The following is an 18,291-nucleotide window of genomic DNA, read 5'->3' on the forward strand; positions in this document are numbered from 1 at the left end:
ATTGTAATTGGCACTAAAAAAGAGTCTATAATTATATTTTAAAACGTAAAAAAAACAATAAAAAAGCTAGAATAGTGCTACTAACGAACTTTAGAAATTATACTATGCCTTTAATAAGAACCAACTTTGTTTAAAAAGAAACTTTTCCTAGGGGACACCCGGGCTTGAACCGGGGACCTCTCGATCTGCAGTCGAATGCTCTACCACTGAGCTATATCCCCACAATATTTTGTATATCCACCCCTTTTACTGATGTAAGGAAATATAGTGTCTGTCATGATATGTAGCTGATGGTTAACAATATGTAAATGGTGACTTTTATCAAAAGCGAAATCCCCCTCAACTGAAATTGTAATTGGCACTGAAAAAGAGTCTATAATTATATTTTAAAACGTAAAAAAAGACATTTAAAAAGCTAGAATAGTGCTACTGACGAACTTCAGAAATGATACTGTGCCTTTAATAACAACCAACTTTGTTTAAAAAGAAACTCTTCCTAGGGGACACCCGGGCTTGAACCGGGGACCTCTCGATCTGCAGTCGAATGCTCTGCCACTGAGCTATATCCCCACACTATTTTATATATCCACCCCTTTCACTGATGTAAGGAAATATAGTGTCTTGTTTTCAACACTCTTCAACTTTTTTTGTTTCATAAATAGGTAGTAAACTATTGCAGAATATGCTGTGAAAATTTCAAAGTAAATTTCTAAATCATGTAATAGTGATGAACGTTACTGAGCGTCCTTCGGTCTAATGGATGGAGCGCGTGACGTAGTATGGTGCGGTATTGGAAAAACGAGCATGCCGTATTACTAGAACTCGTATAAGATCATTTCACGGAAATCGGTAGGCAAATCGACAGTCAAATGGAGATAGTGAAAATGAAGAAGAAGAAGAAAAGAAAGAAAATGAAGGAGCAGAAAATGAATATCTAGCAAGAGACTGTTGGTCATACTTGAGATGGTCATACTCAAAATTCATATAAATGCTTCAATTCAACAGTTGGACGATTGGCTCCAAAACATTTGCATTCTGGTGCTGGGATAGCTGATTAATTAGTAAGTTGTTTAAATTAATTAATTACTGCGCTTTTCTCCAAAATATATTTCCTCATTTGAGTACATTCTGTTCTATTTAATTAGCTAAAAAAATTCATAAAAACGGCGTTCTACATCGATTTCCCACCTGAACATCTGACTGTATTTTGTATTTCATATTTTAAATACATGGGAGATAGTATTTTTTAATTTATATTGTAATAAAACATTTATTTAAATCTACAGCATAAAAGCTTCCTTTTTCAAGGTATCAAGACATAACATGATGATATTTCCAAGAATATCTTTTAATCTCGAAATTCATAGATTGTCTGAAATATTGGGAAGAGTCGTATCTTTTTGAGACATTGGGTAACATTATGGATAAAATACATCTTGAAAGTTACAAAGATCCATGAAAAGTAATTTGCTTAACTTGTATTATGCTTTCTCTAATATATTTAATAAACATATTTCTAAGAATGTAATAATAAAGCCTACTATTCACCATTGAATATTAACGTTGACCATATCTAACCGTGTTTATAAAAATTGAATAGAATCCGTCGATACTAATTCGAATTGGAATAAGTAAGTTAAAAATACTAACAAAGCGCCACCACTGTTCTGTTATCGTTATTAATATATATAATTTTTAATATGCCGAATATTATAAATGGTTTTGATTTGACAATTAATACTGGACAACGATGATCAGAGGGGATATAGCTCAGTGGTAGAGCATTCGACTGCAGATCGAGAGGTCCCCGGTTCAAACCCGGGTGTCCCCTAAAATATACGTTTTTTATTAAATGTTATTCTTATCTTAAGGTATTAATCTATAAGAAATATTGGTTCAATATATACGAAACTTAATTGATAAAAAATTTCGAGTTTTTTCATAAAACATTTTGAATATCTTTAATAAAAAAGTATACCTAGGGGACACCCGGGTTTGAACCGGGGACCTCTCGATCTGCAGTCGAATGCTCTACCACTGAGCTATATCCCCAATGTTTATAAAATTTTTATACAGTTATATAAATGAAAAATGAGTATTATATTCGAATATAATTACTATGCTGACAATATTATATTATCATTATTTTGATAAATTCAACCACTGTGAAGTTAAAGTACTTATTATAACCTATAAAATGTACTGAAATTTCTGGAAGAGAAAAAAATATATCTGAACGTGATATTTTTATAGTGTTGGAATTTAGTATACGAACTAACTAATTTGTATTAAAATGTAAATATAGAATATGATAGCTGGATACCCATGTGGTTTTATAGGAGCCTTATCTTAAATTTAGATTATCTAGAGGACTGCATGAATTTAATACAAATAAAAGTCTTAATAATGAAGAGGTTTCGCCACTTTTAACGCAGCTTTATACATATTTTCGGCCTACATATATTTTCAATTTTACTCTCACTTACTAACTACTCTAACTTTACTCACACTATATATTTCTCTTACTTGCCACTGAATTTTCCTTTCTCACTTTTTTTACTGATACCCCTTTTGTTATTATATTTGCAATTGTTCTCTTGTCAGTTCTTAAGGCATATGCAAGATATTTTATATATTTATATCGGCAGAGAAAGCTCTAGTTTTTTCCCAGTCTTTTTAATTTTCATCTGCGTCTTCGTGACTCCATATCTCCAAAATATTCTAGCCGATATTCTTACTTACTTATTTTATAGCCTTAATAATACCAGAGAAAGGTCAAGACAGATGTGCAAGAAGTGGTCTTTTGAATATCATCTGATAATTAGGAGTTTTGGTCTTGCCTGTTGTATTAACTACAAAATAACAATATAAATACAATACGAGTTTTCCAGAACATAGTTCTGAGAAATATTGTAGGCGCAATCATATACTAAAAGACTGATCACTTATGAGACCACACAATGAGACCTTCAGATATTGTTACTAACGAAACCTGGACAACTGCAAAGAAGCACAAGAATAGACTTCATTCTAATGTCAATATCGAAGTAATGCAACTCTTGGGTAACACCAGAACAGGACACAGGCTCAAAACAATCAAACCATTTGATCTTGTGTAGTGTAGAGTAGTAAGGTGCATTTAATAAAAAAAACTGTAAATAGACTATTAACAATATAATAAATGAAATAAATTAATTTTTTAATTTTTTTGTTACCAACTATAGTTTTTACCAACTTCCTTTGGTGTATATGCGGTGTCATCTATGACGTGTATTGGCTGTTTTATTGGAAAAACCATATGTACATATTGTACTTGTAAATTTTCTCTTTTTTAGATTTTTATTAATTAGTCATTTTCTCGTTCTATATAACGCAGTATTAACGTTACTAACATATGTGGCTTCACAGAATATTAACATGATTTATACAAATTTCTTGATAATATATATATGTTTAGATTAACATAGACCAAACTATATATAACTAGTAATATATGCCTGATTAGTAAACCAGTAAATTAAGTTTATCAATTTATTACTGCAAATATAAGATTTTATAATAGACCATGCAACGTCAAAAATCCAGAAAATATGCAAAATTTAATTCATATAATCATGATAAAAGTTACGTATATATACAGGACTAGCTGGATCGAGTTCCCAGTGCAAAAAAACGCAGCAAGATGGTAAGCCCACTTTTTCTGGCTTTTATACTTACCGGTAGTTTCGTCATAAACGATGACGTCAATCGCTGGTTGGACTATAAGGTGAATATATTTAACAAAGATATCGCCCGTGTTTATATATCATCTTTCAGAGCAATTATCACTTAGATTTTTCCGATTTAGAGGAAGAGAGATCGAGGTTTAATATTTTTGTTGATAATATACGATCCATTGAAGAACATAACATGTTATATGAGCTAGGTGAGGTGACATGGAACCAAACCATTAACCAATATACCCATTTAACAACAGAAGAGTTTAGTGAGCAAATAGTTGGTTCCTTGCTAATGGAAGAAGTTGATGATGAGGAACGTGTTGATATAGGTAAATACGAGAAAATGTTGATGTAATCCACATTACCATATTTTCACACAACGATTATCGTTAACATGTGTTAACAGTTGACGTTGGTTGTTGTATTCTTTTGATTATCGGGCTGTTCACTTGAATAAAAAAAAAGGTTTTTATCTGTCGCTTCATAGTTCTGGACGAGTCTTCAGTTCAAAACGAGACCATCATCATTTTGAATGAAAACGATCTTGTTTAAGGGGTGATTTATACCTAGTACTTCAACTTTAAGCTGTGTTAGAACATATAAGTTGGCAAATAAGTTGTTTGAATTAGTCCGTTAAGCTATCAATGGAATATCATTCACCAGTTACGTCAAAACCAATAAAACAATAAGCCTGGATTACTATTTTTCACCCTAGATGGTAAATTTAACACCCTGCGCAGAGAAACTTCATGAACTTGAACCAAACAATGAATAATAAGACCTACTAGAGGGTCCAAATTATCTCATTTATTCATGAGTTTTTGTAATTTATAGTAAGGCATTGAATTATGAAGCGGTACTGTGGCACTGAGGAGTCTGAAGTATCGGTCAGTTATATATGTCTCTAAATGTTTTGAATAGCCAGAGAAAAGTGTTTTAATTATATGCTATAACCCTAGCGCCAGTCTTTATGGGAAGCTTTAACATCTAAAAGTATTACAGAACAAATTTTATTTTCTTCTAGTGATTTTTCTATGACATTAGTGATTCTGTGAATCTGATCAGTCGTGGAATGTTGTGTCCCTTTTGGAATAAGATATTTTTCGTGAATAATTGTTTTTATCCTTTTAAACAGAAGTTTTTCGAATAATTTAAACATTGTTGGCAATAGTGATATTACCTCAGCCACCTTCCACAATTGTGGTACACATAGTAGTCTGAATGAAGCATTTTTTAGATTGAATAACTTAATTAATTAGCCTTTCTTGGAAGTGCCTTTAATATTTACTCGACAAACTAAAAAATATTTGATTCATAGGTTTTTCAAAATCATATTTCCATATGATATTAAGTAATAGTAGTATTATAATTAAGTAATTAAGTAGCCGTAATTTGTTTGAATTATGTTTAATTTTATTCCGAATTTCTGATATAGAATAATGATAATAATGATAATATCTGATATATAATCAAACTGAATTATTATTGTTTCAGTTGCTAGTGCTCCTTTATCAATAGATTGGACCATCAGAGGAAAAGTAACTCCAGTTAAAAATCAAGGACAATGTGGTTCCTGCTGGGCGTTCAGTGACGTGAGTACAAACAAGTAATTTCGTGAATGTGAATAGTAGGTCTTGCGTGATTTATTCGTATTCTTCCGAACATTTTGTGCATATATTTTGCTGATATTATTATAGTATCTTCTTTTATTTGTTTGTGTGACGTTTTGCAATATTTTATGACAACCTCTATTACTATAAATTAAAAAAAAATAGTCCAAAAGAAGATAAAACATATGAATATATATATTTTAGGTTGGAGCATTGGAAAGTCAGTATGCTATCAGACACAATGCACTTGTACAATTTAGTGAACAAAATCTATTAGACTGTGCTGGTTCATTATATAATTGCCACGGTTGCAATGGAGGTGATCCTTACAGTGCTTTTCGGTGAGTATTCCGTGTAAACAATGGATTTTGCCTTTAACGCGTCTCAATAATTTATGGCAGATATATACGTGATATTGGAATTGCTCTTGAAAGAAATTATCCATACCATGGACGACAATTTTCATGTCAGTGGAACAGAGGACATTTCAAGATTAGGAGCTTTGGTGTAAGACTCATACTTTATTTTTTTTATAGACAAATACTTTCAGTATCTGATAATTAAAAGTTCCTGTTGCGTACGTGTTGAATCTTTATCCAACAAGGCTAGCAATTCCACAGCTTCAGTGACAAGCTGTCTATAACTCAGCTGTTACTAAGATGAGACTTTGAATACAATTGTAACATTTGGAACAATTTTACCACTTACTTGGTCTGCGTAAATATTGAATCTTTATCCAACAAAACTAGCAATTCTACAGCTTCAGCGACAAGCTGTCCAAGACTCAGCTGATACTAAGATAAGTCTCTGAAGACAATCCTGAAACATTTTGAACAATTATAAGACTCAATTTGCTTTGCGTACGTATTGAATCTTTATACAACAAAGCTGGCAATTCTACAGCTTCAGTGACAAGCTGTCTATGACTCAGCTGTTACTAAGATAAGACTCTGAAGACAATTGTAACATTTGGAACAATTCTAAGACACAATTTAGTTTTCGTACATGTTGACTCTTTATCCAACAAAGCTAGAAATTCTACAGCTTCAGCGACAAGCTGTCTATGACTCAGCTGTTACTAGGATAAGATAATAAACATTAGAACAATTATAAGACTAAACTCGGTTGCCAATGAGAACAAAAATGTATACCCATATTTTAAAAGTTTTTTTGTTAACTGACTTAGAATTCTTTCCCACAGTAGATTAAAATTAAGTATTTGTCTAGGTAGACCAATTGGTCCTCACCTAGTCTCTAACAAAATAAAATAAAGATTTGTAGTAGCAGTTTTCAGTGTTTCCGTCATTTGTGTGTGCACTTCACACAAAATTACACAAAACCACACGGTTTGGTTCTCTTGAGTGTGGGTCCTAGTTCAGTGTTGTCCAAGAGTTGAAGTTGTTTCTTCATGTCTTGTTGCGAACATCTTGATTTCGTCTATGACAGTAGGAATCTGAAGGTGAAAGTAAATGTTGCTGTACTATCTAGGTGCATCCGCAATACTTCTCAGCACCCTATACAGAAATACTTGTACGCCATATGGGTCCATATGGGTTCTTCAAAATACCAAATAGATTTTTTTGAATTTCAATTCGAGTTCATCTATTTTTGTTGTACAAGGAGCACGAAGTTTTGTCCCAACATTCATCATTAGATACTTAGCATTGATACTGTATGGGATAATAGTATTATTCGTATTTTTTGTTTTTTGAACACGTTGGTTATAGAGGCAATTAATATGTAACTCGCGCTGTAACAGTGTATCCCCTCAATGCTTTTAGTAGGTTTTAGTGACCGTAACGCACTCATACCTTATTTATTCCACTATCTGTATATCACAGCAAGGCTTTATGGAATGACTCTCTTGTACTAATCCGTTACTTTTTTTTGTCCGGCAAGCGATGAACTTGTGCACTTTCGATTAATTCGTGCGGCCGCCGTTTTCTTCCCATTTTGGATCTTACTCATCACATATAAACGTCCCAAACCATTTGACTAATTATTTGCTAAACTGTCCGACAGAGAGTTCGGGTTGATTTTTCGTTAAATAAATCATGGAATTCCTTATTTTCAAGCTCCTTCCAAGTTTTAAGGCGTCGCAACCAGAACCGGCAATTGGGATGGGACGGGCTAATATTACCATAAGTTTCTTAAATCAACAAATGTCAGAAACGCAACTTTCGATTGCTGAATAACTCAAAAGTACTAACTGTAACTTTATCATGAAGAAAGGTATCAAAATCATCAAATTTAACAGTTTCTTACATTGATAATTGATAGTTTCACCAACTTATTCAAATAAATTTGAACTAACTGATAATGGTTAATATATAACTAAGCATAATCATATTTATATTAATATTTATTTCAGAAATTGGTAAGGAACGAGGTAGCTATAAAGAATAAAGTTGGAACATATGGTCCCGTTTCTGCTACAATGAACGCTGACGCGTTGCACTTTTATCATTCTGGAATAGTAAATTCGAACAGGTGCAATGGTCAGAACAATCATGCAATTCTCATAACTGGTTACGGAAATTATGGCGGCGTTCCATACTGGAAAATAAAGAACAGTTGGGGAAGAGGCTGGGGAGAACAAGGATATTTTCGTCTGATTTCGGGTCGAAATATGTGCGGCATTAATAATTATGTCACCTTTCCAGTTCTGTAGATATAACGTTATTCAAAGTACTAACACTATGTATATGTTATTTATCATTATTTGTCATATAATAATTCTCGTTAATAAAAAATAATTATTAGTAATGATCTTTTTCCGAGTTAATCCTCAATTTTTTTTTTAAATATTTTAAAGCCTACTTTTACCAACTAGGGATTTATCTGGACTGGACCTACAGTTTAGCGTGGGTTCCGAGCCACGGTCCTCGGCATTAAGCTGACCGACTGGCAAGTGAATAACTTAAAAATCATCCGGTCTTACCCAGTCTGCTTACTAGCGTGCCTGGAATCATTTTCCTTGTCGGATTTTGCACTCTTCCCTAGGACAATCACAAAAGTTAAACAATCACAAATTCACGACCATGTCCAAGCCGGATTCGAACCCGCAACTATCGCAACAGTAGGTTGACGTTTAATTTTTAAATATTCACATGATGCAGATATCTCTTGATCAATAGGTAACTTTATAACAATTTAATTTGTTTTTCTGAATTTAATACAACTAAGGCTTACACTGAAGCTTTAAGCTAATGTAACTATATAAACCAAAAGGTGTTACTCTCTTTAGTTTTCTTATTTTGTTGGTGTTTCCAAGAAACTAAATTACCTTAGTTTCTCCAACCCTAGATTTGAATAATATTACTCCTAACAGCTTTAAGGATATGCGAAGAGGAGGGGCAGGTGGAAATTACAAATAAAACTTAAAGGATGATTATTTATAGATATAGCAATCTGGTAAATTAATACTAATAAGCTGTTTTTACCCTGTAATTTGCTATGGTTTTATTATGTCAAAGTACTTTTAATTAATCAAATCATAGTCAGTAATTTCAAAGTAATCTTCTGACTAAGTGATTATTACTTAGGATCTAGAGAACCTGAACATTGATGTGTTTATGGAGCCTGTGTTCATGTCTTTGGGCATAGTCCTTGACAACGTTATCGACAGTTCCTACCTTCAGGTCCTTATGCGGACTGTCATTACGAATGTATCATGAAGCATCAACATTACCTCGCTGAACCTTGTTTTGAAATCTTTGTATGATATTTCTATTGCTTTGGCTTGTTTGGCAGACAACCCTAGATTTCAGCACCATAAATTCACACTAGTTTCAAGACTTTTTGGTAAACCAAAAGTTTGTTACAGCAGGGCTGAATATCTACCCAAAAATCAGCACATTTTTTGTACTCCAACTTAAGTTCAGTTTACGTCATGCCATGATATTTGGCTGTATTTCCATACGGAGCTACTTGAGGAGATATATATACTGGTTTGTGCTTGATTCTTTTGTTTGTGGAATCAATATGTACTGATTTATTTTGATGCTCCATTTTTCCAGAATTTTTGATCTGTCCTGTTACATTTTGATAATGTTGTAACTTTTCGGTTCAGTGTTGTTATCTCCAGTGGCTAGGTTTTCAGTGTCACCCGCAAATGTAGTAACAACATATTCGTTGGAGGTAGGCAAGTGCCGAGAGTACTGCAGGTGAAGGGCTGTCCCAATACGCGTCACTGTGACATAGCCGCTTATATTTTCGTCAAGACGGAATAGTCATCTTGTTTCACTCTAAAGTATCGGTCAGTTATATATAACCATAAAATATTAGAATACTGTTTCTTTCTAGTGATTTTTACATGACATTGGTAATTCTATGAACCTGATCAATAGTGGAATATTATTTATGGTAAAGCAAACTGGTAATCCGGAATAAGATTGGTGCTTTCATCGGAAGTTCATTTAATATCTTGCAGGTAATAAAGCATTGAAACATTCTCTCAAGGTAATTCCCAGCTGTTGCTATAAGCGATGAGTGCTTACACTTTGTTAGAAGTTCCTATACAGTGTTAGTACATTTTCTTATACTTGATATTTATTTCATTTCTTTTGATTTTTAAAATTAACTATCTGACATACAAAATAGGCCCCAAAGTTATCAAGGGCATGTGCCATATTCTCATAGGGGTATATAAATGTTCCGTTAAGTTAGTGATTGAATGCATCTTTTAGATGGTGGTCATTTCCACCAAAAACAAATTGACAGTTTTCGGGTTTCAGTACAGTGTTTTCAGACAGTTTTGATATTACAGGTAATAAGTCGAAATTCGAAATAACTGGTCTCTGAATTTAAAATTATATTATTTCCTCTACTTTTCAACCAGCATCTTAAGTTCATATGTATTTTGACAAGTGTACTAGCGAAATTACATGCCAGGCATTATTTCAAAAGATCAAATCAAATCAAGTGGTTTCTGAATGGTAAAGGCAAAATAATGGTAAAAACCGTCTAGGTGTAGTAAAGACGTTTGAAGAAGAGAAGTTGAAAGCACTTCTAAGAAAAGGTTGTTGTCAAATTCAGTAATAATTTACTCAAAGCACCTTTTTCCATCGCTTACGATCCTTGGGAATGGTTTAAAAAAAGGAGAATATTTGCTACCATATGAGTTGAAGCGTACAGACGTTCAACGAGATTTTTTGAGATGTCAGCAGTTGCTGAAAAGCCAATCTTTACGCAAAAACTGTTTTCAGTGTCGTTAACAACAAGATAAATGAGTCTAAGGTCCCTATAAATAACCCATAAAGTGTCAAAGTTCACATTAACTCTAATCCTATTATTATTCAATTTTAACAAAGAAAAATACCAAAATGTATACAATTAATAATATATGCGCGATTATTAAAAACCATTAAATTAAATGTATTAATTTATGACTGACAAAAAGATATTTTTGAAGATATGCAATATTTAACATAAATAGCCAAGATAAAGGTTTTACATTTGATATAAAAATAAAACAAACACCATTTCATTTGGGCTATCGCCAATATACATTAAAATGGTTAATCCTCTGTTCTTATCTTTTATACTTACTGGTACATTCTTCGTAAATGATGATGTTAGTCGCTGGTTGGACTATAAGGTGAATATATTTAATTGGAACGTTGCGCGTGGTTATATTTCTTCTTCTAGAACTATTTCGATTTGGATTTTCCCGATTTAGACGAAGAACGGACCAGGTTCAACACTTTTATCGATAATGTACGGTCCATTGAAGAGCACAACAGGCTGTATGAACTGGGAGAGGTAACGTGGACCCAAACTATTAATGAGTTTACGCATTTATCGCCAGAGGAGTTTAGTGAGAAAATGGCCTGTTCTTCGCCAATAGATATCGATTTTGATGACGTTGATGATGATGATGAGCGTGTTCAAATAGGTATTATTAGTTTTCATTCTATTTTATGCATATATAACGTTCTTCATTATTATTTTTTGAAGAAAAGTGCTGCAAACAGTCTTATTATTTTAGTAAGTAGTTAGGGAACTTCTTCTATTCGAAACTACTTATATTTTGATGATATTTCCGTGTGAAAATCTGTTTAAAATACAAGACTAATTTGACAAATCATTAAATATTGTTTAATCGATACACACATACGTTCAAAACATTAAAATAATTAAAAGAAAAGGATATTGGGTACCTCAAGACATGTAACCGAAAGGCGAATTTGGAAAATGATTGTTTCCAGAAACGATAGGTATAAACATAAAAGATTATATATAGATATCAATTATAGTTTTCGATGAACAATACTTTAAATAATGTACTCAATTATGTTGTTGCTGCAACAAAGTTATATCGTCAACAATAAAGAACCGGCAGAACTTTTACATCAATCCAAAATATATTCAGTTTAAGAGAAAAAGCGTAACCTAATATATTAATAGTTTTTTCAGGTGTAAATGAAAGTATTCCTCTATCAGTAGATTGGACTGCCAAAAATAAAGTAACTCCTGTTAAAAAACAAGGAAAATGTGGGTCTTGCTGGGCATTTAGTGCTGTAAGTATATTAACATTTTCTGGTCCAGAATTATATATCGATTTTTTCAAAAGGTTGTGTGATATTTACGGTTTAGGTTACTGTTGTTATCATTATTAAATTCTTTTTGTTGATTAATTTAATGACTATGAAAAACAACAACATTTTCTTTGTTATTTGTACAAAATTTTAAATGGATGACAATAAAATAATATGTTAAATTAATTTATTTGATATAAGCCTCATTCGTTTCAGATTCTTTTTATCTGTGTTAAATTCTATTCTATGTACTCTTCCACTGGCTCACGCTAAGGCCTTTTCTTATATATTTCCTTCTTATCCTGCCATAGTTGTGACATCCATGATTTTTCGGAGATATTTTATATTCTACATATAGCGTACGAATACAAGATAAAGGTTTTACATTTGATATAAAAATAAAACAAACACCATTTCCTTTGGGCTATCGCCAATATACATCAAAATGGTTAATCATCTGTTCTTAGCTTTTATACTTACTGAAATTTGAAATGGATGACAATAAAACAATATGTTAAATTATTTTATTTGATATAAGACACATTCGGTTCAGATTCTTTTTATCTGTATTAAATTCTAATCTATGTACTCTTCCACTGGCTCATGCTAAGGCCTTTTCTTCGATCTTTCTTCGGCCTTTCGAAGATTATCTTCGATTTCTATACCCGAGTACTTAAATTCATTTACTTGTTCTATTTGTACGCTCTCAAATTGGGCATTTATTACTTTTAGCTGTCCCATCGGCATGATAATTGTAGGATTTTTGAAGGTGTTTGATTTCATGTTGTCTGGGCAAGCTTTTAAAACTTTCTACAAAAGTTTGCTTGTTAATTTGTTTTAGTATTGCTCTGCTTTTTTATATATTTCGTACCTTGCAGTTGTTAATCAGAAAATAAATACAATTAAATACAAATTGTTAACCACTTGTTGCATACATACTCACATTTAATGTTATATTCAAATAATAAAGCCCCATTTAATCTAAAATATATTTTTTATTATTTATTACAGCAATCTAGTAAATTAACACTAATAAGCTGTTTTATTTATCATAATTTTCTGTGGTTTTATAATAAAAAAGTACTTATTCTACAATACTTTAGACTTAACATCTATGTCACTGTTTTTAATGTGCACTGAATTTTACATATAACTTCACTGAATTAGGTCAAATGGCTTTACTATATTTAGTCTTCTGACTACTAAGGCATCATTATCTAGGATCTGTTCGTGTTTTTGAACTTATTCTTCCTTGTTAACGTTATCGGCAGTTTCTGCCTTCATTTCCACTCTGGTTTCAGTGCTTTTTGGTAAAGCACTGGTTTATTATATATTGACAGGGCTCTCAATATATCTAACCAATAATCAGTACATTTTTTATACTTTGGCTTGAGTTCTGTACATTATTTCTTAACATGTGGCTTCCACCTTATTTAACATCAAGGTCATGCCCTGAAATTTAGCTGTATTTCCATAGGGGACTACTTGCTTATTTATATATAGTGACCTGTGCTTGGTTCTCTTGTTGGTAAAACCAATATGTACTGATTTGTTTTAATTTTTATGCTCTATTTTTTGTCCAGCTTCATTGGCACGATACAGTGTTATATGAAAATGTAGTAACAACATTATCATTGAATGTAGGCAAATCCCGAGTGTACATCTGATAAAACAATATTATCAGCAGATTGGTCAGAGAGAAGCATTAAAAAAAAATTATCAAAAGATTTTATCGAAATATTAAGCAACAAATTTCATTTTCTTATAGTGATTTTTCTATGACCATTGGTGAATCCGTGAACCTGATCAATCATGAAATGTATCATCACCAAATTGATGATGCGAAATAAGTTATTTTTCCTTAAGGATTTTATCCTTTTCAACAGAGGTTTTTCAAATAATTTGAATATTGTTGGAATAGTGATAGTGGCCGGTATGACACTGTTTCTTGAGATGGGTTTACTGGTTTAGGAATCATAGTTACTTCAGCCATCTTCCACAGTTCTTGTCCATATTATAATCAGAATGAAGCATATATTAAGATGATAATGTTAGTGCTTTTCTTGGAAGTTTCTTTTAAAATTTTCCTACTTTAATTGTGATTTTATGTCTTAGTCTGAGATATAAGATATTACTTAGCTTTTTTTATATCGCTGAGCCCTAGAATAATGAGCCATAGACTACTGCCTAAAATGTAACAAATCAGTTTTGATTTACATAGCGAGTTTATTTAAAAGCGTCAGTGATCTTTTGGTTAATAGTATATATGATAAGGTAATCTGTATTCTAGGTTGGAGCGCTCGAAAGTCAATTTGCCATTAAATACAACAATCTAGTAGAATTTAGTGAACAAAATATGATCGACTGTGTGGGCACGAAATATAACTGTAAAGCGTGTGCGGGTGGTGATCCTTACGGAGTGCTTCGGTTAGTGTTTGAATCAAGCAGTTCATATAACTTATAAAAACCTTTGTTGAATTTGTTGTAGATATATTCATGATAATGGCATTGCTCTGGAAAAGGACTATCCATATCGGGCACGACAATTTAAATGCCAGCATAAAGAAAGGTTAAGGATTAGAGGTTATAATGTAAGATAACATTTTCTTTTAAGCGTAATTTAGTTGCATTTTCTACAAAAAGTTTTGGTATTTAATATTATTCCATATATAACACATGGGGTGAAAAGTTTCAGGGCTAACACATAGATAGTGCTAGTTTTATTGCATTTGTAAGAATATTCGTCGGGTCGGTCGGTCGGAATAAATGGCTGTCGACGCGATAGCTTGTCTGAACACTCACTACTATTTTTGAAAGGAATTTGCACGAGAACTGAAAACACTGGTTGAAGAAATACTGTTTATTTTAATATTAAATTATACATGTGGCGACGGGAGAATCGGCAGGATATTAGGTTAGGTAGAGGAAGTACGGTAGCGCTGTGGAAGTGGTACTGTTACAAGGGGACGGAGAAAAGAAAAGAGAAGAGAGCGCGACGTCGTCGTGATGGTCTTTTATAGCCTGGAACATGGTACCTGGAGCATGGTACCAATCTACCGGCGTTGCCAACCTTTGAAGTTGTTGTTGGTGAATGCATGGTGGCCTAAAGGGTCGTGGCGGTCGCCTCACATTCTCCGCTATTTCAGTTAGTATTAACCTTCAAAAACTATTAAAAATTCATGTTACATATCTACTCATAATTTGGGATACTACTTCTGTTATTTTCAAAACAATGGACCAAAAACAATTTCATGTTTTAATTTTACACTGCTTCTTGATGGTAAAAATTACCGTTCAAACGATGTAGTGACTTCAATCAGAAACGACAATAAAACGTTGATTTGTTGACTTCAAACGTAGTCGGAGAGATACCGATGCTGCAGAACGCAGTGGTTGTCCAAATGAGATGATAACACCAGAAAAAATAAAAAAATCCACAAAATCATTTTGAAATATCGATAATTGAAGTTGCGTGAGTTAGCTAACATCGTAAAGATATCGAATAATATAAGCCAACATGTAAAAGAACGTGTTGGTTTTATATTTCGCGAACATTTGACTATAAGAAAACTCTGTTCAAAGTGGATGCCGCGTTTGCTCGCTTATGAACAAAAACAAGAACGTGTTGATGATTCTGAGCAGTGTTTGGCCATGTGTAAACGTGACAAACTGGAATTTTTGCGTCAATATGTGGCAATGGATGAAACATGTCCACCATTTCACTCCGGAATCAAAAGGATCGTCATCTGAGTGGACAGCAACTGGTGACAGTCCTATTTTTAGTCAAAAGATAGATCGTTCTACAAAAGTGCTATTGGAATGCTAATGCGGCGCTGGAATGATTGTGTGACTCTTGATGGAGATTACGTCGATGAACGAAGCAAAAAAACGCGTATTCTTTGTTACACTCGGGGCTTTTTTTTGTAATGTGATTAGTTCTTAATGGCTGGTGAAATACAACCTTCTATATTTAACATCGGTAAACCAAATACTTTTTGTAAATCAAGAATTATTCAGAATCACATATTTTAAACTAATTCTCATACACTACAGTTCATCTTATAATAAGCTGCAGTTTTGTTCTCTTTCGCTCCTACAGTATTCCACTGGTTCCCAGAGTTTGGTTCTTCTCTAACTAGAAACGAATAGTTGTTCATTTAGTAGCTGAAGTGCATTGGGTTTTTATTGTCATTTTTAGTCGCTAAACACATTTCCAATATGACAGTGAAACTATTAACGACCATGACAAAGACAGTTTGTAAGGGAGGATAAAAAGTGTTGTTTCTGCTGTATTTTCCTGATAATTATACCATATTTTTCGCCATATAATCCTTCTCTGGGCATCCAGAAATATTTCGAATACAAAATTAGATAAATCGGTTCAGCTGTTTTCGAGTTTTCTTCTTGTGAACATTCAGTAATATTTGTTATTTATATGATCTGAACAATGGTCCAAAGCTTGTTAATTATATGATATTTTCGATAATGTTTCAAGACAATTGTTAGTGAAAAAGTAGATCCATAAAATTAAACATAATTTAGTTAGTTGTTTACCAGGTTTTGATATAAAGATTCGTGCGGTATAAGGGCACGCAAAACATGTTTTGTTATTAATAGCATTGGGAACTATCGACTGAAAACAGTCGGAACAGTCGATGGTCGCAAAACAGCCGAAACAGTCAATAGTCAAAAAATGAGCGACTGAAAATCGTAATTACTATTTCAAGTCAAATGCTCGGTTCGACTATTTGGTTCAGTTCGTGAGGTTAGACGAAGTTTTATTTCCAACGTTATATTTTCCAACGGTGGTATAAGACGGAGATGTATAAATTCCTTCACCAACTAACTTTAAAAAAGAGAAGGCAAAAAATAATTACTGAATACTATTATAATAATTATACCTAAAATGCAATTTATAATTTAATTTTAAACAAGGTAGAATACCTTTAGTATTTGAATGTTCTGTAGATCTGTAAAAAGAAATGGATTTTTCCTATGAAAGGGAATAATACCCCACAAATATTGTATTTTAATATGTTAATTGCTATTTTTAAAAAATATACTATAATAAATATAGACAATACAATAAAACTTAAACAAAATCCAAAAATAACGACAGTAAAAAGTAGTCAATTACTATACAGTCGATAGTTCCCACCATTAGTTATTATTAAACACGTAATAATAAAAAAAATATATTTCTTTCAGTTGTTGCCAAACAGTGAGGCCGCTATGCAATACGCTGTTGGTAGCGTGGGCCCGGTATCAGCCACATTAAACGCTAGTTTACTACAGTTTTACCATTCTGGTATATTTAACCCGACAGAATGTGTCAAAAAACCTAATCATGCCATTCTAATAACTGGTTACGTTAGTCAACGCCATACGCCGTACTGGAAAATAAAGAACAGCTGGGGAACTAATTGGGGAGAACAAGGATACCTTCGACTCATTATGGGAAAGAATATGTGCGGTATCAATAATTATGTCTCCTATCCGATCTTGTAAGGATTCCGTTATTTATAGCCTTAACAACAAATATAGGTCATTTATCAGTACATATATATAACTACATTATTGGTTAATAGAAATATATATTTGAAACAACCATATCTTTTCATTTTTACACCCATTATAAAAAAATATTGTGTTTAAAGAATATATCATACATTTGGCAACGTAGAACATTAGTTCATGTTTTCGAATAATAAAGGTCGGTTAATTTGATTTGTATAGCCATGAACACATACATTTACTTAAATATGTATAAAGATATAAATATTTCCAGAATTAGATTTACCTGCTTTAATCTAAAGAGAACCTGCTAGCAAAATAACCTGTGACAAAAGTTACAAAGTACAAGACGTAGTAGGGTTCCATCCGACATTTTTCTCCTAAAATATACCAGAGTCATATGACAAATAACTAACGATAAATGATCAATTTCCATAATTTTCATGCCGTTCTACAATGTTGCCAGATTTGTATTTTTTTCAAATAAGTCTAGAATTTTTTATCAGATATGTATGTATTTGTTGAATCAACCGTAGTCTACCGAATAAAACAGCCAATGTACATCATCAAAATTTATGACGCAATGTTTCCGCATTGAATTGGACTTTTGGTTTACAGCGTTTGCCGGTTTATAACTTCTAATTATTATCACTAACGTTTTGGTCGATACATACTAATACAGATCTAATTTTATAGGTCGATTTGTTTACATGCGACGCATCAGCCAATATTCTGTCTCTTTTTAACTAGATTAAATTGAGAGGGAAAATTGTGGTCCAAGTTTAAACTGAATTGTGTATTTTTACAATCTACATATATTCGGTTGTATAATCGTCGTCATTTATGACGTGCATTAGCTCTTTTATTGGAAGGTTTATATTTGGGTTTGTATTTTGAAGGTTGATAAAA

General features: G+C 32.6%; 1 protein-coding gene and 4 non-coding genes across 5 annotated transcripts; 2 read left to right on the forward strand and 3 right to left on the reverse strand.

The window, feature by feature from the left end:
• Window positions 1-149: 149 nt before the first annotated feature.
• TRNAC-GCA (transfer RNA cysteine (anticodon GCA)) lies at window positions 150-221 on the reverse strand. The gene has a single exon. It is a non-coding gene; the product is annotated as a tRNA-Cys (tRNA).
• A 277-nt stretch (window positions 222-498) lies between these two features.
• TRNAC-GCA (transfer RNA cysteine (anticodon GCA)) lies at window positions 499-570 on the reverse strand. Its single transcript has one exon. It is a non-coding gene; the product is annotated as a tRNA-Cys (tRNA).
• A 1,189-nt stretch (window positions 571-1,759) lies between these two features.
• TRNAC-GCA (transfer RNA cysteine (anticodon GCA)) lies at window positions 1,760-1,831 on the forward strand. Its single transcript has one exon. It is a non-coding gene; the product is annotated as a tRNA-Cys (tRNA).
• A 149-nt stretch (window positions 1,832-1,980) lies between these two features.
• TRNAC-GCA (transfer RNA cysteine (anticodon GCA)) lies at window positions 1,981-2,052 on the reverse strand. Its single transcript has one exon. It is a non-coding gene; the product is annotated as a tRNA-Cys (tRNA).
• Window positions 2,053-3,613: 1,561 nt separating this feature from the next.
• Window positions 3,614-17,475, forward strand: LOC143193704 (uncharacterized). Its single transcript, XM_076400019.1, has 14 exons — window positions 3,614-3,766; window positions 3,817-4,048; window positions 5,214-5,311; window positions 5,534-5,670; window positions 5,731-5,836; window positions 7,701-7,998; window positions 10,018-10,097; window positions 10,170-10,283; window positions 10,803-10,928; window positions 10,979-11,225; window positions 11,738-11,850; window positions 14,159-14,295; window positions 14,357-14,459; window positions 17,077-17,475. The coding sequence occupies exons 1-14, from the start codon at window positions 3,683-3,685 to the stop codon at window positions 17,374-17,376; spliced, it is 2,175 nt and encodes a 724-aa protein (XP_076256134.1). The 5' UTR covers window positions 3,614-3,682; the 3' UTR covers window positions 17,377-17,475.
• Window positions 17,476-18,291: the final 816 nt, after the last annotated feature.

The sequence above is a fragment of the Rhynchophorus ferrugineus genome, unplaced genomic scaffold (genome assembly GCF_030347505.1).
Source record: "Rhynchophorus ferrugineus isolate W39M unplaced genomic scaffold, kcgeb_rfMv2 rfM3, whole genome shotgun sequence".
NCBI lineage: Eukaryota > Metazoa > Arthropoda > Insecta > Coleoptera > Curculionidae > Rhynchophorus > Rhynchophorus ferrugineus.